The sequence below is a fragment of the Erithacus rubecula genome (genome assembly GCF_903797595.1).
Source record: "Erithacus rubecula genome assembly, chromosome: 26".
Lineage (NCBI taxonomy): Eukaryota > Metazoa > Chordata > Aves > Passeriformes > Muscicapidae > Erithacus > Erithacus rubecula.
This window is the reverse complement of record NC_136678.1, coordinates 4,315,120-4,340,171: the sequence shown is the minus strand read 5'-3', so window position 1 is coordinate 4,340,171 and position 25,052 is coordinate 4,315,120. Positions and strand designations below refer to the sequence as shown.

General features: G+C 49.1%; 1 protein-coding gene and 1 long non-coding RNA gene across 19 annotated transcripts in view; one reads left to right on the top strand and one right to left on the bottom strand.

The window, feature by feature from the left end:
• The window catches only part of NFASC (neurofascin), a 67,269-nt gene extending 46,710 nt beyond the window's left edge, over window positions 1-20,559 (top strand). For 5 of the 18 annotated variants that reach the window (XM_079327071.1, XM_079327068.1, XM_079327056.1 and 2 more), the window contains 6 exons: window positions 4,614-4,877; window positions 7,006-7,122; window positions 8,697-8,852; window positions 13,676-13,807; window positions 14,345-14,414; window positions 20,216-20,559. In XM_079327071.1, the coding sequence (XP_079183197.1) occupies window positions 4,614-4,877; window positions 7,006-7,122; window positions 8,697-8,852; window positions 13,676-13,807; window positions 14,345-14,414; window positions 20,216-20,447 (971 nt within the window). In that variant the 3' untranslated portion in view covers window positions 20,448-20,559. The remainder of the gene's footprint in view (window positions 1-4,613; window positions 4,878-7,005; window positions 7,123-8,696; window positions 8,853-13,675; window positions 13,808-14,344; window positions 14,415-20,215) is intronic. The other 13 variants (XM_079327059.1, XM_079327065.1, XM_079327064.1 and 10 more) reach the window with 4 other exon arrangements.
• A 1,625-nt stretch (window positions 20,560-22,184) lies between these two features.
• On the bottom strand, window positions 22,185-24,623 carry LOC306812467. Its single transcript, XR_013776856.1, has 2 exons — window positions 22,956-24,623; window positions 22,185-22,873 (listed from the first exon to the last, which is right to left on the bottom strand). It is a non-coding gene; the product is annotated as an uncharacterized lncRNA (long non-coding RNA).
• Window positions 24,624-25,052: the final 429 nt, after the last annotated feature.

Below are 25,052 nucleotides of genomic sequence, written 5' to 3'. Positions count from 1 at the left end.
TCCAATTTCTTCTCTTTCCACGTTGGATTTTCAACACTTAACAGCCAAGAATTCCCAATTCCAGTCTGTTGGTTAAAACCAGGAAAATTAAAAATAAATCTCCACCAATGCCCTTGACCCAATCATCAAAAATCATGAAAAATTAATCCCAATTTCTCCAAGCCTCATTATTTTGTAGACACACCCCAGGGAAAGCTGTTACAGCAGCCCAACAACACATTAAAAGCACCTTTAAATAATTAAAAAGCAGGAGAGATTTGGATTGTTTCCTGGATTTAGAAAGAAACAGCCAAAAAAGCCACTGAATTATCCAACTCTGAGCAGGATTTGTGTCTTTTCTTAGAGCTTCCTTTAAAAAATCCCTTTTTTCTCTTAGAATTCTCCTCCTCTGGGATATTTTTCCCCTAATCTGAGCTTCAAACAGGTTTTTATGGAAGGTTTGGGTTCTTATTTTACTGCTCCACTCCCGGCTGGGGAGGCAGCGAAGAGCTCAGCATCTCTCATTAGTGAAATTATTAATTGCTGCATCCTCAATCCATCATCTTCCCCCATCCCTCCCTGAGAGGGAATAATGGATCTTGGAGACAGAAAAAGCCTTGAAAGGGAGGCAATTAAAGAGCTGAGTGCTTGTTTGGCTCTTTCCAGGAAGTTGGGCTTGGCTTAAATGGGATCAAGAGCTGGGAATTGCTGCTGGTGTTTTTCAATCTGAATTTCCTGAGTGATTTCTTCATTCTTGGAGTCATTCCCAGGTGCTGCCCAACCCTGAGATGGGGCCTTTGGGAAAAGGCGGATTTTCCCCCATCCCAGAAATTCCAGGTGCTCTGTCCTTGTTGCCAAACTTTGCATCCAAGCCCTGGGAATTCGGGAAAACAACTCCAGCTCCTCCACAAAGATCAGGAATGCCGTGGCTGGAGCATTATGGTTGTTTTCAGGAGTGTGGTTGGGATTTCCAGGCTTCCCAAAGGCCTGAGAATGCCAACCTGGGTGTCCTGTCTCCCTTTGGGATCTTTGTCACTCCTCCTTAATCCCTGTGATCCTTGTGATCCCTGAGATCTCTTTTCTTTGGGGGATATTGGATCCATGGGATCCCTGAAATCCCTGAAATCCCTGAAATCCCTGTGATCCCTGAGATCCCTGAGATCCCTGAGATCCCTTTTCTTTGTGGGATACTGGATCCCTGAGATCCCTGAAATCCCCTTTGATCCCTGTGATTCCTGAGATCCTTGTGATCCCCGAGATCCCATTTCTTTGTGGGATACTGGATCCCCGAGATCCCTGTGATCCTTGTGATTTGTGAGATCCCTTTTCTTTGGGTGATATCAGATCCCTCTGATCCCTGAGATCCTTTTTCTTTGTGGAATACTGGATCCCTGAGACCCCTGAAATGCCCTTTGATCCCCGTAATCCCTGAGATCCCTTTTCTTTGTGGGATATTGGATCCCTGAGATCCCTGAAATCCCCTTTGATCCTTGTGATCCCTGAGATCCCTCTGATCCCTGAGATCTCTTTTCTTTGTGGGATATTGGATCCCTGAGATCTCTGAAATCCCCTTTGATCCCTGTGATCCCTCTGATCCCTGAGATATCTTTTCTTTGTGGGATACTGGATCTCTGAGATCACTGTGATCCTTGTGATCTGTGAGATCCCTTTTCTTTGGACAATACCAGATCCCTGGAATCCCTGAGATCCTCCTTGATCCCTGAGATCCCTGAGATCCCTGTGATCTCTTTTCTTCTGGGGATATGGGATCCCTGTGATCCCTTTGATCCCTTTTCTTTGGGTGATATCAGATCCCTGACATCCCCATGATTCCTGTGATCCCTGAGATCCCCCCAGCCCTTATTATGGGATGGATTTCAAGGCCCAGTGCCCATCCGCAATCTTCCCCACCACAAATCTCCCAGCAGAGCTCTGCTCCCGCATCCATTTCACCTCTAAACCCAAACGAGGCCACAGCCTCACATCCCGGGGCACTTTAGGATCAAATCCCACCCTCCCCTCCCCGAGTTTTCCAGCTCACCCCATCCCACTCTTCACCCATTCCTGCTCCTGCCAGGATGATTTTCATCCCCTCCATCCCCTCCCGGATCTCGCTCAGGAGCCAGCCCGAGTTATCCCGATGGGAAGTGACGGCTCCGCTCGCGGGGATCGCTTCCCCCAGAGCCAGGGAAGTGGGGCAGGGAGGGCAAATCCCGCCTGGAATCGCTGGCAGCTCAGCCCGGTGCTTCAGGCGGGGCAGCATCGCGGAGGATTTGGGTGCGTGAGGGATGCTCAGAGATGAGAACCTGCACCAGGAATAGCGGGGCTGGGATTTATCCCCGATAATCCCATCTGAACTCTGGAGTAGCCTTAAATCCGAATTTCTGCTTCCCGGTGGAAGCTGGAAAGCCGTGCCAGATTTTCCTCCTGCTCTCGCCTTCCCCAAAGTCACTCTGTGCCTTTGGAGGTCTCGTTTTCCTCCGAGGGGAGTCGGGATTCCCATGGGAATTCCGAGCCTACATTAGCTGATCCCTGATTGTCCCCAGGCTCCGGCGCGGCTCCATCCCGTTAATGGGGACATTAACCCCGCGACACCAATCTCTTAACCCCACAAACCCGCCAGGAGCCGGCGGAGATGGATGCGGACAAATCCCAGGAAAGCAGGAAAAGCTTTTAGCGGCCTCAGGATCCCACAAAGTCCTTGTGGAACAAACCCAGAAGGGCGAAATGCGAAAATCCTATTTTTTAAATTTTATTTTTGGCTTTCCACGAACAGGCGAGGGCAAAGTCGAGCCTTTGGATGTGTCCCCTCCCTGTCACCTGCCCCGGCTGCGGCAGGGATGGGCCGTGCACGAGGGGCTTGGGAGGGGTGCATGAGATGGGGATGCTGTGGGATCAGTGCCGGGAGGGTTTTTGGGGTGACTGTGGCTGCTCTCCGTGGCTTGACTGGGGTTTTTTGGGGTGACTGCGGCTGCTCCTGGAGCTGGACTGGTGCTTTTAAGAAGCTGGGGGTGCTGTGGGGGCACCTCTGGGTATGGATGGGGTTTTGGGGTAACTGTGGCAGCTCCTGGGGCATTTTGAGGAACCAGGGGTGCTCTGGGGACATCCCTGAGGCTGGCCTGGAGTTTGGGGGTGACTCTGGCCGATCTGGGGGCACATCTGGGGCTGGGATGGGAGTTTTGGGGGGACTGTGGCTGCTCTGGGGACGCTTTGAGGAGCCGGGAGTGCTCTGGGGCACCCCTGGGTCTGGGTTGATGCTTTCAGCTGTGTTCTAATTCTAATTTTGCATCTCGGACAGAGCGAGTTCCTGCCCCTCTCAGCCTTTGATGCTGAGTTTCAGGGCTTGGGAATGGGTTGGGTGGGAAAGAAAAGCCTGGCTTGGTCCTGGGACTGATTTTAAAGTGGTTCCCTAGAGCTGTTTTGATTTGGGGGTGATGTTTATAAAATCTGGCTTCCATCACCCATCAGAGGGATTTGGTATCCCGTGACCAGCAGGAATTATGATGATAAATGTAATTTACCCTGAATGTCCCGGGGTGAGTCCCCTCGGAGTCACCTTTGGTATTTGGAGCAGAATTCCGGCTGCGTTTTCTGCTGGAAGGCTCCAGCCCCAGCCAGAGCCCCCCTCCCTCCCTGTGGGACCCTCACCCACTCAGGGTGGATTAAAGGACACATTTCCCACTTTCATTGGAGCTCATTCCCACTTTTCCTTGGAATCACAGCCCAAGTGAGAAAATTAACAAACAAACTGCTCCAAATTATCCCCACGGACACCTCGAGGTGTTCAAAGGCGGCATTTAAATGGAAATTGGGAGGGGCAGCGCTGCCCGAGCTCCATCCCTCTCTCCCCTGCCCATTAAATCCCCCTCGATGGCGAAGCTGCTCCTTCTCCAGGCTGGAAAAAGCTGAAAAGCTGCAAGCTTAAAAAAATACTGGCGGTGTAGTCCAGGGGCAGCTGGATTAATGGAATTGCTGCTCGCCCAACAAATGGGATTAGTGCCTTTCCCTCGAGCTAAATCCCGTTTCCTGGGATGCAGTGGGACAATGGGATGAGGACAAACCTGTGCATCCCCTCAGCCACGTTTTTCCAGGCTGGTTTATCCCAGAGGGTGATGGGCAGGGAAAAGGCAGAGGACAAGCAGCTGGTTCAGGTTTGGGATCGGAATTGGGATTGAAATGGGGAAATGGAGCAGCTCCAGCACCTCTCCCAGTCCCTGGGGTGGGTTCAGGGCACAGGGGCAGGAAAAGGGATTCAGCCTCATTGTTCCCAGTGGGATTTGCTCCAGCTCCTGGGATGGGCTCAGGACATCCTTGCATGGGGCCAGGGGCAGGAAAAGGGGCTCAGCCATGTGTTCCCAGTGGGATTTGCTCCTGTACCTCTCCTGGGATGGCCTCAGGACACCCTTGCATGGGGCCAGGGGCAGGAAAAGGGGCTCAGCCATGTGTTCCCAGTGGGATTTGCTTCTGTACCTCTCCTGGGATGGGCTCAGGACACCCTTGCATGGGGCCAGGGGCAGGGAAAGGGGTCCAGCCATGCGTTCCCAGCGGGATTTGCTCCGTGCCGTGCTGCTCTGGGAAGGGCAGTGCCCAGGGGATGCCAGCTCAGGTACAAAGCTGGTGTTTCCCTCTCCCAGAGGCAACTGGGCCACCTCCAACCGCAGTGGAGGAAACCAGTGCTGAAACCAGTCCTGAAACCAGTCCTGAAACCAGTCCTACAATCAGTCCTACAATCAGTCCTACAATCAGTCCTACAACCAGTCCTACAACCACCCCAACCACCACCGACACCACAACCACAACCACAACCACCACAACCACCAGCACGGCCGCCAGCACCGCCGCCAGCACCAGCGCCGCTGCCGAGAGGGCTCCGGCAGCCACCACCAGGCACGAGTTGGGTACTGAGCTTTCCTTTTCCTCTAACCCCTCTCTAACCCTACTGGGACCCTTCCCCACCTCGTTTGTTTGGGATTTTGGGGAAATCAGAGCCGTGCCATGCTCTGGGATGGGAATCTGGGTGTACAAGTGGGAATTCGGAGGGTTTTGTGTCACTCAGTCCTGCTGGGGGTGTGGTGATGGTGGATAAGGTTTGGGAAAAGCTATAAAACCCTAAAAATTGCCCCCAAAGTGTTCTCTGGTGTTCAGAGCTGTTAAAAATGGGTTCTGCAGGAGATGTCAGCTCGGATTTAGCACCTCAGCCCTTCACAAGGAGACCTGTCAGGATTTATCCGAGTGCTTGGGTTTATCCCGCTGCTCCCTGCGCTGCCGGAGCCCCCGGGAATGCCGAGGAAGGAACGGTGGGAGTTTCAGCACCATCCCTGTGCTGGGCATTTCCCAGGTCAGGAGGAACTTCTTGAACCATCAGGAGAATCAAAATCGGCTCTGGTGGGGAAATCTCCCCTCCTGGATGTGGCTGAGGGATAAATCTGGAAGGATTTATCTGGCTTTGAAAGACCAGGATAACAGAATATTTATGGTTTATAAATAATCAGGACTCTTCAAAAAGAAATCAAGCAAAAAGAGAAGGAAATCAGGATTAAAAATGTGGATGGGGTTTGGAGTAGCCTGGGAGAGTGGAAAATGTGGGGTTGGGGTGAATGAGGTGAGTTTTAGAGTCTCTTCCCGCTCAAACCAGTCTGGAATGATTCCATGAGTGTGATCAAAGCAATTTCTCCATATTTTTGTGTAAAATCAGTTTAAAGTGCTTTTAAACCAGCAAAACCTGCTGCAGGGGGGATCTACCCACACCTGACACCCCAGGGTTGGTGACGAAGCAACATCACCCCCACACCTGTCATTAAGCCATGGAAAAATTCTGCTAATTAGAAATAGGGAATTAAACATGAGGTACAGAAGAGGGAAAGGGGACAGGAGGAAATGAGAAATCTCCAGTGTCCCCACACAACCCAGGTTGGGTTTTAAGGGATTCCAGGTCACCCCACAGCACCAGTTCCTTGCAGTGTCGTGAAAACTCCAAAATTGACATTTTCCAAGGCGTTGTGGTGATCGATCCCAGATTTTGTGACATCAAAATGTTGAAACACCTGGAGGAAAAATGACAATAAAACCCCAAGGTGTCACTTCTCTGCTGTCCCTTAAAATCCCACCAAAATGTGAGATTGGCTCCGGCTTCTGTAGGAACAGGACTCATCCCAAACCACGTCGAGATCCCTTAACTTCAACTTCACACATGAGTGACCTCATTGTCCCACTGGGGCCACAACGAAGTGACAATTCCCCGCCACTCCCGGCGCTGGATCCGTGCTCATCCATGCAGGAATTCCAGGACAAGGTTCCCCCGCTGGCCCAGAACCTCAAGGATGTGCCCCAGAAGAATTCCAGGATGAGCCAATGGATTTAAACACCACCAAAAATTCCCTAAAAATTTTGGGAATCTTGGAAGGAATCGATCCAACCTTAGGCTGAGTTAATTCTTGTTTAAGCTGAGACCTAAGTGCTCGCTCCAGGTTTCAGTAATGATTTTGTGAGGTTTTTGTGAGGACTTTGTAAAGTTTCTGTGAGGTTTCTGTAAAGATTTTGTGAGGCTTTTGTAAAGCTTTTGTAGGATTTTTGTAAGGATTTTTTTAACTTTTTAAGGTTTTCGTAAGGTTTCTGTAAGGTTTTTGTCAGGATTTTGTCAGGATTTTGCGGAATTTTTTTGTAAGGTTTTTGAAGCTTTTTTAAGGTTTTTATGATGGTTATATGTTTCGATGAGGTTTTATAATGTTTTGGAAGGACTTTTTTATGGATTTTGTAAGGATTTTTTGATGTTTTTGTAAGGACTTCGTGACATTTTTGTAAGGATTTTGTGACAATTCTGTAAGGATTTTGTATGGTTTTTTAAAAGGTTTTAAAGAGGTTTTATAAGGCCTTTGTATGATTTTTAATGCTTTTTGAGGTTTTGTCAGGTTTTTGTCAGGTTTTTTTAAGATTTTTGTCAGTTTTTTCAAGATTTTCGCGAGCTTTGAGCTCTGAGCCAGGCCTAACCCCACTAAACACTAACTCGTGTTCTAACCTGTCCCCCAGCCGCCAATGGATCGTCCATATGGGACATCAGAGCCATGGCAAACAGTAACTGGGCAAACATCACCTGGAGCCACAATTTCTCGGCAGGAACTGACTTTGTGGTTAAGTATATCACCAGTAAGCATCAGATCGCGTGGGGACTCTACGGGGTGGCGCTGCCCTTAGAGATCCTGCCAGCTCCTGCCTTTTCCTTGGATTTAATTCCACATGATTCCATGATTCCACCGCCAGCTGGAAAAAAAATGGGAGGGCGAAACCTCCTGGCTGTGGTGCTTGGGGTAGATCAGAGGTGGTTCTTGAGGGGTTCCCTCTCCGTGCGCCGACGGCCGTGGGGTTTGATGATCTTTGGGAATGTTGAGTTGTGGTCGATGGAAAGAGGTGGGAAATGGAGGGAAATGAAATTGATAGGAATTGGAAGATGGGATTCCTGAACCTGGAGTTGGCAGAATCCTCTAAGATCCCCAAATTTCCTCCTCGGTGTTTCTTAGCGTTGTACGGCTCCGTCCTGGGCTGGAAGCAGAGCCGGGATCTCCGGGTTTGGTGCTGGTTTAGGGAGAGGTTTTTGTGCTCTTGGTTGGTTTGGGGTTTCTGCAGGGCCAGTGCCGGCTGCTGCTCATCCCTGAGTTTATCTCCCAGCCCTTGCATCCGCTGCTGTGCTGGTCTGGAATTCCTGAAATTGTAATTCCCAGCAGGAACACCTACTGGCCATTCCAGCTTCCCTTAGGAGATGACCTTGAATTGTCCTTGAAACAATTCCCTGTACAAAACCAGTCTCTGAAATTCACATATTTCAGGATATGTATGGTCTTGTCAGGCCCTAAATCCCAAATATCCCAGCTCCCAACCCACTTCTTTTTTTTTTCCCAGTCACAAGGAGCAAGCCCAGATGCTGAATCCATGCAACAGCATCAATCTCTTGGGATTCCCTCTCCAGGATGTGGCTGAGGGAGGAAATCTTGGAGATTTCAGCCCTTCCTGGACAGCTGTGGTTGTTCACCCCTTTATGATGGCATTTGAAGAAACAAAACCCGAAAGTCACAATTTTCTGTGGGTAGTGAGCCCAGCATCTCCTTGACCCCGGGGTTATGACCCCAAACCAGCAGCTCCTTGGGTTAGTACCGATCTGATCACAGGGAATCATCCCAAATGAGGTCCTTGTCCCTGGGATAGTGACCCCAAACCAGCAGCTCTTTGGCTTGGTACCAATCCCAAATCAGCAGCTTCTTGGTTCGGGAAAGGATCCCAGACCAGCATCTCCTGTCCCCTGGAGTAACAATCCCAAACCAGCAATTCCTTGGGTTGGTACCAATTCCAGACTGGTAGCTCCTTGTCCCCAGATTAATAATCCCATACCAGCAGTTCCTTGGCTCAGTACTGACCTCAAAACAGCAGCTCCTTAGCTCAGGAAGTGACCCCAAACCAGCAGCTGCTTGTCCCTGGAGTAACGATCCCAAACCAGCCACTTCTTAGATTGGTACTGATTCCAGACTGGTAGCTCTTTGTCCCCAGAGTAACAATTCCAAACCAGCAGTTCCTTGGCTCGGTAGCGACCCCAAACCAGCAGCTCCCTGCCCCTGGAGCTGCGTCATTCCCGGCCAGCCCGCAGGGCCAGCCCAGTGCCTGGGCCGCAGTGTCCCTGGTGTCCCATGGGGTGCCAGGGCAGGGTTTGATGTCCGGTTTCTGTTCCCCAGGTAACAAGACAGAGAAATCAATCCCCGTTAAGGCTCAGGGCCCGTCCTCGGTGCAGCTGGCGGATCTGACGCCGGGGATGATGTACAAGCTGTGGGTGTTCCCCATATGGTCCCACCCCAGCGAGCACTCGTACATTACCTTTACCACCAGCTCAGGTGAGACAGGCGTCGGCCGCGTGTCCCCAGAGTGTCCCCAGAGTGTCCCCAGCGTGTCCCCAGCATGGCCCAGCCATCCCCATGGTGCTCTGGCCATGGTTGCATGGAAATCCCTCATCCCACTGCGCTCCACTCTCGGCATTTCTCAACCCAGGGGTTGCACGGAGAAGGAGAATCCCAGGAAGAGATGGGGATCCCTTTGGATGGTGATTCCTTGTGATGGGGATCCCTTTGAATGGGGATTCTTTGTGATGGGGATCCCTTGGAATGAAGGAAAGGGAGGAGATCGTGTTCATGTTGCCACAGCCTCTGCTTGCACGTTGGGAATTTGGGGGACAATCCAGTCGCTGATGGGGATCAGGATTGGGAGTGGGAAATGTGGTGCTGGCACGAGAGTATCCCCAAGGATTTCCATACTCTTGGGATGTTTCCTCTGGCACTTTGTGTGGAGTTTTCCAGGCTTTGTATCCGTGTGGTTTCCACATTTTTCTCATGGATTCTCGATTTCCTACCCGGCTCCAGACGCTCCCTCCATTGTCACACGGGAGTTTTGTACATTTGTAAAATTCTGCTGTTCCCTCCAATGATTCCCAGTAAATCCAAACATCCTTAAATCCCTCTGTATCCACTCAGGGCTTTTCCATTGGGATCTGTGCATGGCTCCTGTCAATTCCACTCTGCTGGAATTCCATGGAGCAGGAAATGCTGGAGCAGCCTCCCTGACCATGCTGTAGGTAGAGCTGGGCATTTCCAAGGAATTAAAATGGTTTTGCTCAGCTCTATTCATGGCATGGGAAGCTCTGGCAATTTTCAGGCTCTGCTGGGAATGGCAAAAGGAAAATGGGAGTCCCAGTAAGAGAGAGTTGTGGGAATTGGGGAGCAGAGCTCCCCACACTCCCCATGGAGATCTGAAATTGTGAGAAAATCTGGAATATCACTGGGTAATTCCCTGGCAGGGACAGATGGCGGCTGCTGGTGTTCCATGGAATGAAGGTTGGAAAAACCTCTGCCACCATTGAGTCCCACCATTCCCTGGCACTGCCAAGGCCACCAAGTCCCCAGGTGCCACATCCAGGTGGTGCAGGAGGGTCCAACCCTGCTCAATGATGACAAATCCCCAGCTGGGGCTGCCCTTGGCTCTGTCCCCAGACTGCTCCAGAGTGAGTGAATCCAGGGCAGAGCAGCCCCTGGAATATCCTGATGCCCTTAGAGCTAATTTTGGGCCCAGACCCCTCCCAGCACAGCTCCAGTGTCGTGTTAAACCCTCAATTTTGTTTCTGTTTCTGGATCTTTCTCTGAGTCCGGAGTCTCTGCCAGCTCCCACTCTGCCATGGGAGTTATCCCTATGGATAATGATTTTATCCCTGTGAATAACCATTTTATATATCCATAGCCATTTTATATTTATTAATATCCCTCTGGAAAACTATTCCCAACCTGGACCCGCCTCTTTTCCTTCCTCCCTTGCCTTTCCCCCACTTTGGCAGCTGTGGGGTGATGGAGGGGACAGCAAGAAGCCGGGAATCATTAAAAAAAAAAAAAACCAGAGGAAAGAAGCACAACATCCTTGGCTGATTCCTGCTGGGAAGACTCTGCATATATTTTCCATAATTGAGAGGTTCCTACTGATATTTTCATGGAGAATAAGGGATGGAGCCACCTTTATCCCCAGGACTGAGGCTGATGCTGACCTGAGCCCTGTGGGATGCATGGAGCTGTTGCCTTCCCTGCAGGAATAAACGCTCCACATCCATTTCTCTCCTGGCTGGATGCTGCTGACACAAGTGCCAGGCCCCTGCTGATAATCCTATGGCATTGGGAATGCTTTGGATAAAAAGGAACCAAGCAGTTTTAGGTGTTTGGGGTTTTGTTTTCTGCATCTTGTTCTAAAGGTTTCTTCAGGCTGGGGGCAGATAAATAAGAAATATTCCCCTGCAGGAGGCTGGGTTCTGATTTTGCTCCTGATTAACTGGCAGCTCGTTAAGCTGACAGAATTCCTCCCAGGAGCAAAGGGCACTTGGAAATGACAAAAATAGCCGAGTAGAAGAGAGGGTTGCCAAATAAATAAATGTGTTTCTTAACTTGTCCAAACATTGGGAAGAGTGTTTAGAGAAGGGAATGGAGATGGGGAAGGGTCTGGAGAATCCTGCAAGAGCTGGGCAAGGGGCTCAGCCTGGAGAAAAGGGGGATCAGAGGGAATTTCTGACTCTGCACAACTCTCTGGCAGGAAGGGGCAGCCAGGGAGAATTTGGGATCTTTGGACAAGCTGGAATTTCCTCATGGAAAGAGTGGTCAGGTCTTGGAAGTGCCCAGGGAGGTTTGGAGTGCCCATCCCTGGAGATGTCACCTGGAAGAGGCACTGAGAGCTCAGGGTGGGGATCAGGCACAGCTTTGGCTCAATGATCCCAGAGGGATTTTCCAGCCTCAGCAATCCTGGGATTCTGGGACTAGGATCCCACAAGGCTGGAGCCAGAGGGGACTTTTCACTCCCAAAGATCTCTTTTGCAATCCAAGACAAAAACTCGGTGGAGTTAAGTTCTGCTCCTGGCACATCAAGGATGATTCTTAACTAATGAATTTTCTGCCACTAAATTATCATTAATTATTTTTTTAAAAGGCTCTGCACCTGCAGTTCCAATCAGGACCTGTCAGATCCTGCAGCTGCTTTCCCATTTTCCCTTAAGGTTGGCCTCACCTTAAAGCAAATCACAAAATCCCCTGGGACAGCCATGAGCATCAAACCTTCCTTCCTGACAGTTGCTCCAAATCCACCTTTGCAGGGACTTTGATTTGCTCCTCAAGTGGTTTTTTTTTTTGGGGAAAGATGGATTTATCCCCCCTTTTTTGAGGGAAGGATAGGTTTATCTTCCCTTTTTTGGGAAGGATGGGAATTTCCCCCTTACCCACAGGCAGTGCCCACATCCTTCTGTGAGATCTCCTGGGGACCTGGGGTTTAAAATCCTCCTTCCTTTCCAAACCCAGCTTCAACCCCCATCCCTCCTCTCAATTTCTTCTCTGGAATTTCATGTTTTGAAGATCCCATTTTTCCCTGTAAAAATTCCATCTCACCACTCTTCATGGCATTTTTCCATCTCCAAACTTTCCAGCAAAGCTTCTTTCCCCTTGCCTTTCCCAGCACTTGGATAATTGGATCCATTTCTTTGTCATCATCTCATTGTCTCCATATGAAAGTGCATCCTCAAGGACTCCAGAGCTCAGGATGGGATGAGGAAATGTGGATTTGGCACCTTGGAGCCAAAGGAATCATCAGGCAGCTCCTTCCCTCTCGGTGCTGCCCAAAATCCACAAAACATTCCGTGTTCAGAGTCAATTCTTGACCAAAGATTCTCCTTCGTGTCATTCTCTCCTTTAATCTAAATTTCCTTGTCGTGGTTCACCTGCAATTCCCTGGATTCCATCCCAAAGACAAAAATATCTTCTCTTGGGTGCAATTCCAATTGAATAAGCACAGTTTGATTCCTGAAATTTTGTGGGTTAGGAATTTTTCCTAATCCAACCCATTTTTCCCTTCACTGCCTCTCTTCCAAGATCCTTTATCTCCAAACACATTAAGGCACGGCTGCTCCCTCTTTTCTCTCTCCATCTTTTTTTTCCCTGGATTTTCAGGATGCTCCCAGCCCATCCCCATTCCCAATCCCATCCCAACCACTCTGATTCTCCCACCAGGAATGCCTCAGTTTTTCCTCAGCTTGGATAAATCCTGCTCCTCTGCTGTGCTGAAGGTTATTTTCTCCTCTGCCTTGCTGAATTCCAAGGAGAGGCTGGGAAAGGCAGCCTTGGAGCTATTTTTAGTCCATGGATTTGTCTGTCTGACCGTGTGGGAGAGCTGTGAACTGGGAGTGGGGGAATGGCAGGGAGGACACAGGAGCTGGAAGATGGGAACAGGCTTGGAATTAATCCCACAAACAGGCAGGAGCCTTGGGAAGGCGCTGGAAGCAGGAATTGGCTTCAGGAGAAAACACCTGGAGGTATCAGCCTCCTCTACACTCCAGTTCATCCCAGTTCAAGGCTTCCAATGAACCGTCAGAACTCAGCGATTCCCTCATCCAGCGGTGCTTCCCAAAATCCCTGCACAGCAGGACTTGGGAATGTTTCTCTTGGATCTTCCCAAGCCCAGGGCAGTTTTCAGATGCTGCAAAATCCATCAAATTCCTTCCCCAGCTTTCTTCACCTTTATCAGTAATTCCATTTTCCCAGATTTTTCTTTCTGTTGGGCTCCTGATAAAACTGATTTTGTTTTCCACTATAAAAGGAAAAAAACCCAACACATAAAACTACCAAAAAACACCCAAACCCCACCAAAAAATAAAAAAAACCCCCAGAAAACGCCAAAAAAACCCCATGGAAAAGATCCCAGCAAAAACCACTGAAGACACCAAAAACCACTAAAAACGCCAATAAAACACCAAAACTGACCAAAACACTGTAAAAAAACCCCACCAAAAACCCACAAAAACTCCACAAAAAAACCCAAAGAAATACCAAGAAAACACCAAAGGGTCTCACAAAAACCCATCAAAAATCACCAATAAAACACAAAAAATCGTAATAAAATCACCAATAAAGCTGAAGAAAACACAAAAAAAATCATGAATAAAACACAAAAAAATGCACTAAGAAACCACCAAAAAAACACCAAGAAACTACCAAAAACTACCAAAACCTCACAAATCCCTGAGCTACAACCTCAACCACACACCCAGATACTCCCAAACTAAAGAAAATTCCCTGAATTCCTCCTCCTCCATTCCCTCCATGGTTTGCTCCATTCTTCAGGAATATTTTCCCAATTTTTCCCTCAGCCTACACCAAGAACCAGGTGGACATCGCCACGCAGGGCTGGTTCATCGGCCTCATGTGCGCCATCGCCCTCCTCGTGCTCATCCTGCTCATCGTCTGCTTCATCAAGAGGAGCCGTGGTGGGAAGTATCCGGGTGAGAATTCCCAAAATTTAAACAGATCCGGGGCTCTTGGGGATCATGCAGTGGTGGGGAATAGCCAGGTGAGAGTGGGAATGGGCAATCTCAAAATTTAAATAAATCCAGGATTCTTGGGGGTCATCCAGTTCTGGGGAATATCCAGATGAGAGTGGAAATGGGCAATCCCAAAATTTAAATAGGTCCTGGAATCTTGGAGATCATCTAATCTTGGGAAATATCCAAGTGAGAGTCAGGAAACTCTTTACAACCCTTTTGTAATCCCTTTGTAATCCCTTTGCAACCCCCTCAAAACCCTTTGCAACTCTTTGTAACCCCTTTGCAACTCTTTAGTAACCCTTTGTAACTCCTTGTTAACTCCCTCGTGAACCTCTTTTAAACCCCTTTGTAACCCCTTTGTAACTCTACTCAAGCTCTCCCTGGTGCAGTTTTTCCCCCTCAGGGACACCCCAGAACCCTTCCCCATCCCCGCCCCATTCCCAAACCCTTCCAGTCCTTTACTGGTTTAACTGGGAGGGCTCTGCTCCTTTGCAGTGCGGGACAACAAGGACGAGCACCTCAATCCTGAGGACAAGAACGTGGAGGACGGATCCTTCGACTACAGGTAGGACCCCGTGGAATGCCCAACCTCCCATCAGCCCCTCCCCCACCATCACAGCCCCCTCCCCCACCCTGTGGTGCCACAAATCCCCTGGAACGATCCCTGTCCCCCCTTTTTCCTCCTCCTGCCGCCTTCCCGCTGTAATTCCCGAAGGAAACGGCTCCTAAAATGCTGTGGGGTTCCGCCTCCTTTTCCTGGGATTCTGGAATCGGCGACCTTGGACAGCTCCCAGCAGGAGTAAACCAACCTTAATGGCACTTCTGATGCATAAAATCCCAAAATACACCCCAAAAACCCGAGCTCTGTACAGCCTAAGGGTATTTCTGAAATATCCTAAAGGAAAAATGCAAAATTCTGTTGGGATCAGTGCAGGAAGAGTTGGGACTCTGGGATCAGCTCCCTGGGACAACTCCCACCAGGAGCAGAGGGACCCCAATGAACTTCTAACACACACCAAAAAAAAAAACCCCAAAAAATAAACAAAAAAACAAAAAAACAAACAAAAAAAACCCCCCCAAAAAAAAACCAAAAAAAAAAAAACCCCTCAAAATATCACCTCAAAATCCCAAACTTTGTAGCAGCCTGAGGGTTTTTCTGGAGTCTCACCCCACAGCTCAGCCCCTGTCCTTCCCACAAAGAAATTTCCATGGGAGGAATTCCCAAAATTGTGTTGAGATCAGCCCTGGAAGCAGGAAAGGAGAACGATTTGGAGTCTGCCTGTGCTACAGCCCCACCCAATCCCACCAAAACCCCCTTGAGGGCTCCAGCAGGGATTCAGCTGGAACCTCTCCGACTCCCCCGGTTCCATCCTGCTCTTTGCACGCAAATGTCACCCTTCAAGAGCAGCAGAGCCTTTTTCCCTCCAGGAAAACTCCTGGGATGTGTCAGAAAGGGACAGGAGCTTCCCAAGCATTCCCAGCTCTCTGAGGTTCCCCAGGAGTGGAAGCAGGGCTCACCCTGCAGCTGAGGGGATTTTGGAACATTTTAATTCGAATTTCTTGAAGAAATAAAATTCTTTTTCCCACCTGAGGTGAAGGAAAAACAGCAGGAATTTTTTCCTCCTCATTTAATCCAGGGGTTCATTCAATCCTGTGTCATTCCCAGCATGGGAAGAATTTGTTTGTAATTCAGGAAGGGATGGAATAAGAATAGATTCTGCCAGTGGATTTAGGGGAAACAAAATGAATCAGAAACAGAAATGGAACACAACCAGGGATCACTTTTGTTATGTCAGGGGCACAGAAACTCCATTCCAGAGGGAATTTTTTATTCTAATGGATTCCATGATGCGCTCCAGACTCCCAAAAAACCTCATGGAATACAAACACATCCCAGTAGGATATTGTAGGGAAAGGCAGGAATTCCTTAATATCCTAAACAATGCCCAGGGCCAAACCTTCCTCCCCTCCCTGCTGCTCAGCCCTTCCAGAGGTGGCCAAAAATTCCACCCGGGAATTTTTGGGATGCTCCCTTCAGATTCCACACTGGGAGAGGGGAAACAGCAGAGGAGGAATGAGCCCAACATGGTCTTGCTGCAGGTTTTGGGGTCAGACCCATCCCTTCCAATGGCAGGATTTTATGGGGTGTTCCTGGCACGGGAATGAGCCATAACCAGGACACAGCCTGGCCCCAAATGATGATTCCAGTCAGGATGGGGAGCCTCGTTCTTCCCAAATTTATGGGGTGGTTTGTGGGAAGCCTGAATGCCCCACTGGGATTCCCACAGGGATTGCACTCACAGATTTTCCATCTCTGCTTCTCCAGAGCCCCCCCCCCCCCCCCGTCCCCATCCACCATTCCTGAGGCAAATCCATGGCCAAACACCCCCTGACTCTGTCCAAAGAGAATCCAAACTTTTGGAATGCCTTTTTTTAGGGAAGAAATTCCCTGGCACAATCAAAGAAGTGTTTTCTTCCAGGCAAGGGGAAGGATTGGGGTGAATCCTTCATCATTCTGACTTCTATGGACAACCCCATTCCCAAAATTTCTAGGGGAAAGGCAGGAGTCAGTGGAAGGACAATAAAATTCTGGGATGGAATCCATGGAGTTTTATGCACTAAATAAAGGGGGGAAACCCCAATCTAAGAAGAACAACCAAAAAAAGCCAATAAACCCACAGACTTTGCCCCCTCCTCCTGAGGAACACCAGGATTCCCAGGAGAATTCCAGGTGCTTTCCCTCTGGAAGGCAGAAGGGAAGGTGAAGCTGAAGGCTGGAGCTGTTGGCTGACCGAGCTCGGGGCTGATTGTGGGGCCGGGCTCCGGGAGGGGCAGAATTTAGGATTTCAGGAAAGAGCAGGAATTGAGCCCATCCCGGCTCCCGTCCCCTCCTCCCCATGGCATGGCTGCTGTGCCCTCGTCACCCTCACGTCCCCAGTGCCCTGTGCATGCCACTCTCTGAGCTCCTCACCCCGAGATCCTGTTGCATCTCTCCGCTCCCATCCCAGGATAATGGTGTTCCTGAGCAGGGAAGCTCCTTCCCGAGCCAGGACCATTATCCATGGACAACGTTCCGTGCCAGTGCCGGTGCCTCATTATACCAAATGCTCTGTGCTACCTGTGGGGAGGTGGCTGGAAACTCTGGATGCTGGGAAGGAGAAGCTGAGTGGATTTAGGATCTGGATTCCCAGTCAGGATATCCAAAACGGCAGAGGTGACTCAGTGCAGGCAGTGCCACTTGCCAGGAGGGGACGTCTCATCACACAGCAAGATGGGAGGAGACAGAACTGTCCCAGGAGCCTCGTGAGGGAGAAAAGCTCTGGAAAAGCTTGGGGAAGGTGTAGGTTTATCCACAGGGACATTCCAAGGAATCCCACAGAACGCTGGGGTGAGCCCAACCACCCTTGTCCTGCTGCATGTGGGTCCCCAGAGCCACCACTGTCCCCTGGACACCACTCCCAGCCCTTCTTGGACATCCCTTTCCATGCTGGGATGGCTTCCTGGGGCACCCAAGGAGGCTGATCCTGCCTGGAACGGTTCTCCCAGCTCCATTTGGTATAACGAGGCGACGATTCCCGGTTTTTAATTTTTTGGTCGTAGCACTGCCCCTGTGAATGCAGAACCTCCTCATTTCTCTCTCTGATCAGGCTCTTTCTGCTTCTCTCTGTTTTATTCCCATTCCTTCTCCTCCTTTTCACCTGGTCTATCCACATGGACCGTGAAGGTCTCTTGAAAGGTAGGACCTCGTGCTGCCAGAAGTCCGGCACATTCCGCTTTTTTTGGGAATTTTATTTTTCTTCCTTCCTTGCTCCCATTGATTTCTTCACAGCAAAAACTTCCCTGTCCCTGTTCCCACATCCCTGCCTAACACATTAAACAAAAACCCTCTAATTCCCACTGCTATTGGGGCTTCTGGAGAATCAGACCATGCTTGGAATTGCTCCATGGGCTGGGTGTACCCTGCAAATCCAGCCAGGCCCCTCCAACTCCAGCTGCTCATCCCTCCTGGTGGAGCAGGATTGAACTTGGGAATGCATGTGGGTTTTTTCAAGGCAAAAAACTGTAAATTTTCAAGGGAAAATGGTGTTTTTCAAGGAAAAACTTGTTTTCCAAGAAAAAGTGCATCCCAGGGGATGGGAACGAGGGACATGAGCCAAAACAGCTGGATCCTGACCAATCCACCCACTCTTAATCCTGAAACTCCTCCCTCTGACTCCAGCCTTCCCCTCTTTCTGATGATTTATGGGATTCAGGAGAGCATTTCCCACTTGATTCCCACCTGGGCATTCTGATTCCCTAATGCCCAGCTCAGAGATCCATTTTAACAGGGTTAGATCCCATCAGGAACTGATGGAAAACCTCTGCTCCCTCCTAATGCACTAACGGGATAAACAGTCCTGGAGAGAGGCAAAACCAGCCTGAATTCTCCAGGAATTAATTCCCAGAGGGAATTTGGTGCTGCAAATCCCCACTTTAGGGGTGATGTGGATTCAGCTTGAGCTGCCCCCCAAAGTTTGGGAAGGAGCATTGGGAATTGAAGATCTGTATTTTGCCTCTCTCCACTCGATGTTTTTGGGGCTTTCTCACCAGTCCTGCTTCCACACTGAATTATTTCTCCTTTCCCCACCCCACCCCCCAAAAAGCTGCTTCCAGAGCTAACAAATTAATTTTTTGTTGTGATGCCAACTTAACAGAATGTCTCAATTATTGGGGTTGTATTATCATTGATTTCCTAAAGCGCTGATCCAAGGAAACCTGTGGTGGGATCCTGAATTCCTCTCCCACTTCAGGGAGCTGATGAATCCCATGAAATGAAGGACAATTAATCCCATGGGATGAGGGAAAATTAATGCCTTACCCTGCTTAAGAGCCAAGCAAAGTGCAAAACAATTTAAAAATCTGAATTTTTTCACAAATTTTAAGGAAAATAAAGGAAAGAAGTGGACTGAACCTGGTAAATCCCAAGCTCCCCCGCCAAAAAAACCCCAAAAAGACAGGAGTGGAATTGGGGGGACAAATAGTTCAGGAGTTTCTTCAGGAACATGACAGAATTTGCATGAGCTAAGGAATAGTTGATATAAAAATTAAATTTTATATCAATTTAGAGCAATCCATTCTCATCCTTCCCAAAATATCTCAATTTGTGGGATACCAATCCCTGCCCTCTGAGGAAAAACAGCTTTTCCCTAGTTAGATTTTGGTTAAAAGGAATTCACAGTGAATTGTTTCCCTTTTGGGTGGAATTCTTTATTTTTTAGTGACCTGGCTTTTAGTGAAAAGGAGAAAAACCTAAAATGAGCAAGGAAAAATGCCCAGAAATAAACTGGGAAAGGTAAATTCCCAGGAGTTTTGAAAGCTGCACAAAACTTGACATCCTAAAAGTGTCCCCTCACAATGCTCCCCATTGCTTGTGGTTTTTTCAAGAAAAACTGTGGTTTCTAAGAAAAAATTATTCTTTTTTCAAGGAAAAACTGTATTTTTTCAAGGAAAAGCTACATTTTTTTTCAAGGAAAAACTACATTTTTTTCAAGGAAAACCCATCTTTTCCAAGAAAAAAATGTGGTTTTTTTCAAGGAAAAACTTTCCTCAAGGACATCTGGGAACAAACCTCTAAACCACATTACCAAGGGGAGCTAAAACACAGAGAGAGAAAGAATCCAAGGGATGCCAAAGGAAGAATATTCCAAATGTTCATCCAGCCCCAAGGTTTGAGTGCAGTGTTGAGGTTAAGAAATCGAGGGCAAGAAATCGAGGATAAAAACTTGAGATTTAGAAATACTGAGATTTGGAAACCGAGAGGAAGAAACTGAGATTAATGAATTCAGGTTAAAAAAACTGAGAGTAAGAATTTGAGAGTAAGAAATGAAAGAAATTGAGAGGAAGAATTAGAGGTTAAGAAATGAAAGAAATTGAGAGGAAGAATTTGAGAGTGAAAAATGGAGAGCAAGAAATTGAGGTTAGAAATTGAGATTAAGGAATTGAGGTTAAGAAATAAAGGTTAAGAAACTGAAGTTAAAAAATTGAGATTTAGAAACTGTGATTTATAAACTGAGATTTAGAAATCATGATTAAGGGATTGAGCTAAAGGAACTGAGATGAGAAAATTGAGGTTTAAGAAATTTGAGATGAGGAAACTGAGGTTAAGAAATTTGATTTCTGAGCTGAAAAATGAGAAAATTGGGTGTTCAGAGATCCCAACCACCTTCACCTCCTACACCACCCAACCCTTTGCCCAGACCCGGACGAGCCCCCATTATTGAGGGCTGTATTCCCGCTGTGGGTTGATTTAGGATCTCCATCCCTCGGGGGAAGGTTTCCGGCCCCGTTTCTCAACCCTTGCTGTGTCTGTCTGTCTTCTGCTGCCAGCGATGAAGACAACAAACCTCTTCCCAACAGCCAGACCTCGCTGGACGGGACTATAAAGCAGCAGGAGAGCGACGACAGCTTGGTGGACTACGGAGAAGGGGGCGAGGGCCAGTTCAATGAGGATGGCTCCTTCATCGGCCAGTACACGGTCAAGAAGGACAAAGAGGAGACCGAGGGCAACGAGAGCTCCGAGGCCACATCCCCTGTCAATGCCATTTATTCCTTGGCATAGCAAAAACACCGGGAAAAACACCCACAGCCCGAGGGGTTCAGAGCGACCGGAGGTTCCGCCGGCAACTGCCGCCGCCGCTGCCTCCAACAGAAAAGGGAATCAAGAGAGGACTAAAAATCAAAGCAAAACAAAACAAAACAAAAAAAAAATAGAGAAAAAAATTTAAATAGCAAAAAAAATGGAAAAAAAAAAATGGAAAAAAATTCCAAGCAACGAGGCAGCCCAGGCGGCCGCCGATGCCATTTATCCTTAGCAAACGAGCCAACAGCAAAGGGCGCGTGGGGCGGGAGCCGGAGCGGGAATCAGCAGCTGGAGGGGAGGAGATGCTCGAGCTGCTCCCCAGTTTGGGGCTGCTCCTTAGTTTTGGGGCTGCTCCCCTGTTTTGGATCTACTCCTCAGTTTTAGGGTCGCTTCCCAGTTTGGAGTTGCTTCCGCGTTTTGGGGTTGTCCCCAATTTTGGGGTGCCTCAGTGCCAGTCCAGAGGGGCCCCATGTTGGGCTCGGCTCCCCAAGGCTTTTTTTTGTTCTTTTAAGAGGGAGCTCCAATTTTTTGGGTTTAATTTTTCCAGGAAGGTTCTGGATCAGAGGGGAGGTGGGAAAGAAATTGAAGAATTTTGGGGACATAAGAGAGGTGAGAGGGGCCTGGGCAGAGCAAAGGCATGGAAGGACGAAAGGGGTGGATTTGGGGGTGAGAACACCGGATTATTGAGCTGTCCATCCTCACGGCAGCACCTTGCCCACAACCTCTCCCAAAAAACCCTCCTTCCTGAAAAACCTATGCAGGGAAGAGCAGGTCCCCATTGCCTCCCTCAGCACTGGGATTTGTCCTTGCTGAAGCTGGGAAAACCCACAGAGAGCTCATCCCCATTCCCACCGAGCTCCAGAACATCCTGGGAGGAGGAGAAGAGGCTGTGGAGGAACTTTTGGGATTTGTAAAAGGACAGGGTGGAGCCTCTCCCCTGCCAAGCCCAGGGCAACTGTGCTGCAAAAAAAAACCTTTTTTGGGTTTAAACTTGCTTTGTTGGGATTTTGGGGGCAAGGAGCTGCTCCCCACCCCATACCTGCTTTCTTTTCAAGGCAACTCCATAAATCCTATGTAGCAAAGAGGGCCTGGAAGCAGGAGCGGGATCAGAATAGGATGAGGAGACCGGAATGATTAATGAAAAAATAATCCAAGCGAGCTGGTGAGGATGGAAAAACCACCTGGGATCAGGTGGAAAAGTCCCTGAAGGATTCAGGGCCACACCACGAGGAGGGAACGCCGGACTGGAATCCACACCTCCACCAGACAGACGCTGTTTTTCCCACTAAACCCCCTCGTCCTTTCTGACAGTGGCCTTTCCCCCTTCCAGCACTCAGCCAAGCCACCGTGGGACCCCCAATCCCACCTGGAGACTCCCAGGATTTCAGCGACCCCCCCACCCCGAGCACTCCCTCACATGCCTTACACAGCTTGGGACTTCCTGGGGAGTCACTCCAAGGATGCTCTTCCCACTCCTCTTCCACGCCCCCGACGGCCTCAGATCCGCTCGAGCAGCAGGAATGGGATAACTGGGATATCTGGGATATCTGGGATATCTGGGAGCATTCCCAGCTCTCCCAGCATAGATCAGGGTAGAAGGCAGGGATTCCTAATGGACTGTGTCCCGTGAATCCTCCCACTTCCTGCACTTTTGAAACCAAAGGTACCTTCGAGGAGAGATCGGGTTTCTTTCAGAAAAGATGGATTTTCGGATGGATTTTCCTTTAGCTTCTCTTTTTTTTTTTTTTTTTTTTTTTTTTTTAAATCTGAGGAGGATGGAGATTTTTTTGGATGGGATGTAACAGGATTCGTGCAGTTATTCTTTCTGCTCTGGAGACATGTCAGTGACAGGGACACTCCCACTGCTATGGATTGTGGAGAGGGACTTTGCCACATCCCTATGGATCCTGGGAAGAGCCCGGACTGGGCCAACAGGAAAGATGGATGCAAATTAATCCAATGCAAATGCCTTCCTTAAAATAATAATTATCATTTATCTTGGTCGTCTTCTCTGACAGGTCAAACATGGGGTGAAGATGGAGCTCATGGTGTTGGATTTGGTGACCTTAAAAGGTCCCTTCCAACCCAAATTTTTCCATGGAACCAATGGCAAAGGAATTCCAGAGTTTAGGTCAGGGTCAAGAGGCAAAACTCTCTCACAGAGCTGGGGGGGCTGTCCCAGGGATGTCCCTTGTCCGTCACCTCCTGCCAGGACCCTCCAGCCGTGTCCCCTGGCAGGGACAGCTCCTTTGTGACCCTCAGTGTGGACACAGCCACACCCCGATCCCACTCCTGCCACCCATCCTACTCCCAGAATTCCATCCAGCTTTTAGGCAAACACCCCCAGGCCAAAGGTGACAGAGGCCATGGAATGGGGACAATCCCATTCCCAAAGGTGACACCACCTCTGGGATGGGGAAAATCCCATTCCCAAATGTGACACCACTCCTAGAATGGGGACAATCCCATTCCCAAAGGTGACACCACCTCTGGGATGGGAACAATCCCATTCCCAACCCATTCCCTATTCCCTGTTGAGTTTGGGCAACTTCCTGTCCAAGCTCTGCTGGGAATGGGAAACAAATCCAGCCTCAGGATCTTCCCAGCACTCCCAGTCCTCGCTGCTGCCAGGGACCACAAACACCTCCAAACCTCTGGAAATGAGGCCAGGATTGCTGGATGCAGGTCCATGTTGGGCATCCCTGATGTGCCATTCCCATTAAAACCCATATTCCCAAACCACTTCATCCCTGAGGAAATCTCTCAGCTTCCCTTTGGAAAGGGAAGAATGGGAAGGAGCTGGACTCTGCCCAACCTTATCCCAAATTTCCTCATAAAATTCCCAGTCCTACTCTGAGGTTACCTTGAGTCATGAGAAGAGGGAGGAGATGCAGAGCAGGACAAACAACTTGGTGTAAGTTACTCACAGCCCTGTCTCAGCTCAGTGTCAAAACTACTCAACATTTTTAAGGTTTAGCAAAAACTCTGATTTTTCTTCGAAATTTCCCCCATGGAGTTTTGGACCCCAAAGAAAATTCAGGTTAAAAACTCATCCCAAGCTTCTCATCTTTTACTCCTTTGAGTAAAGTTCAAGGTTTGCATTGGGAGAAAAGCCTTGACCCCAAAACTTCCACAGTGCTCACAGAGTGACCCCACAGATCCCAAAAAAACAGACAGAGCTGGGATGAACCCACACCGTGTCCTGGGAGCATCCCTGGAGCAGGAGATGGATGGATGGAGAATCCACATGAGGATTTGTGGTGCTGAGGGATCCTGATCCTGATCCTGATCCTGACCCCATTCCTGGGAGCTGCTCCATCCCGTCTCTGGAGGGGACACCCCGGTCACCTCCTGTCCTGATTCCTGTGGTGAACCCCAGGGTTAGCAGGGATGTTCCCATTCCCATCACAGACACCGCGATCCCTCCCTGGAATCTGCACAACCTCTCTGGGGCAGGGAACTCTTCCAGTTCTCAGAAGAAAGAATCCTTTCTTCATTGAGGGTTTAAATTAGGAGCCAACTTCTCGTTCATCAATAAAAAGGGAAGAGCCAAAACTCCAACACCAGACCCCAAATTCCAGCACCAGACCCCAAATTTCAGTACTACACCCCAAATTCCAGAGCCAGAACCCCAGTTCCAGCACCAGACCCCAAATTCCAGCACTCTCAGGAGCCGAGCTCAACCCCAAATGTGTAGATTTGTCCTGCTCCTACAACATTCCCAGCCAACTCCACATCCATGTTCTGGAGATGAATCCAGGCTCCATCTCAGTTCCAGGGACCTGCCTGGCCCCCAGCCTTGGGACAGCTGATGGGAACACCAGGAATTCGGGATGCAAGGACACCGCTGTGCTTCGCTGATCCAGAGGCTGCTCCTGTTCTCCCTGAGGAGACAAAACCAATGAGAAAAGCTGGAATTTTGGTCCAAACCCCAAAATCCTGCATGAAGAAACCCAACTGCACTCCTGGACATGCTGTCCCCACTGCCAGCATCGCCTTCCTGGAGGTGACAGATCCCAAACCCAGGTGTCACCAACGATCTGGGAGAACCAGCAGGAGCTGGGGGAGAGCAGGAAGGAGAAGGGCAGTGTCACCCAGAGTCACCTCAGCGCTCATTCCGGCCATGCCACCAACTTTTCCTGGCACATCCCAATGCCACCAACTTTTCCTGGCACATCCCAACGCCACCACCCATCCTGGCACATCCCAAACCCTCTCCTGGTCGCACAGGTCCCAGCAGAGCTGCCAGTGCCACCTGCGACGTCACCTCCTCAGCCCAGGCTTTCCTTGTACCTGCAGCCACCAAGATTTCAGTTAAGCAATAAAAAAACAACAAAAATCCCCTTATTAAGGGGAAAAAAAAAAAAACTTATTAAGGAAAAAAAAAAAAAGACAAAAAGACAAAAAAAAAAAAAAGAGACACCTCCTATATCTTGCACTAAAAGCTGTTTTATTAACGAGAATAACGATGCTTTTCTGGTCCTCACCCACGGCATCAGTAACTCCCCTTGCCTGTGTCTCCGTGTCCTCGCATCAGGGTTTGGTTGATCCTGTCACAGATGCCCAAAATTCTGTGTCAACCCC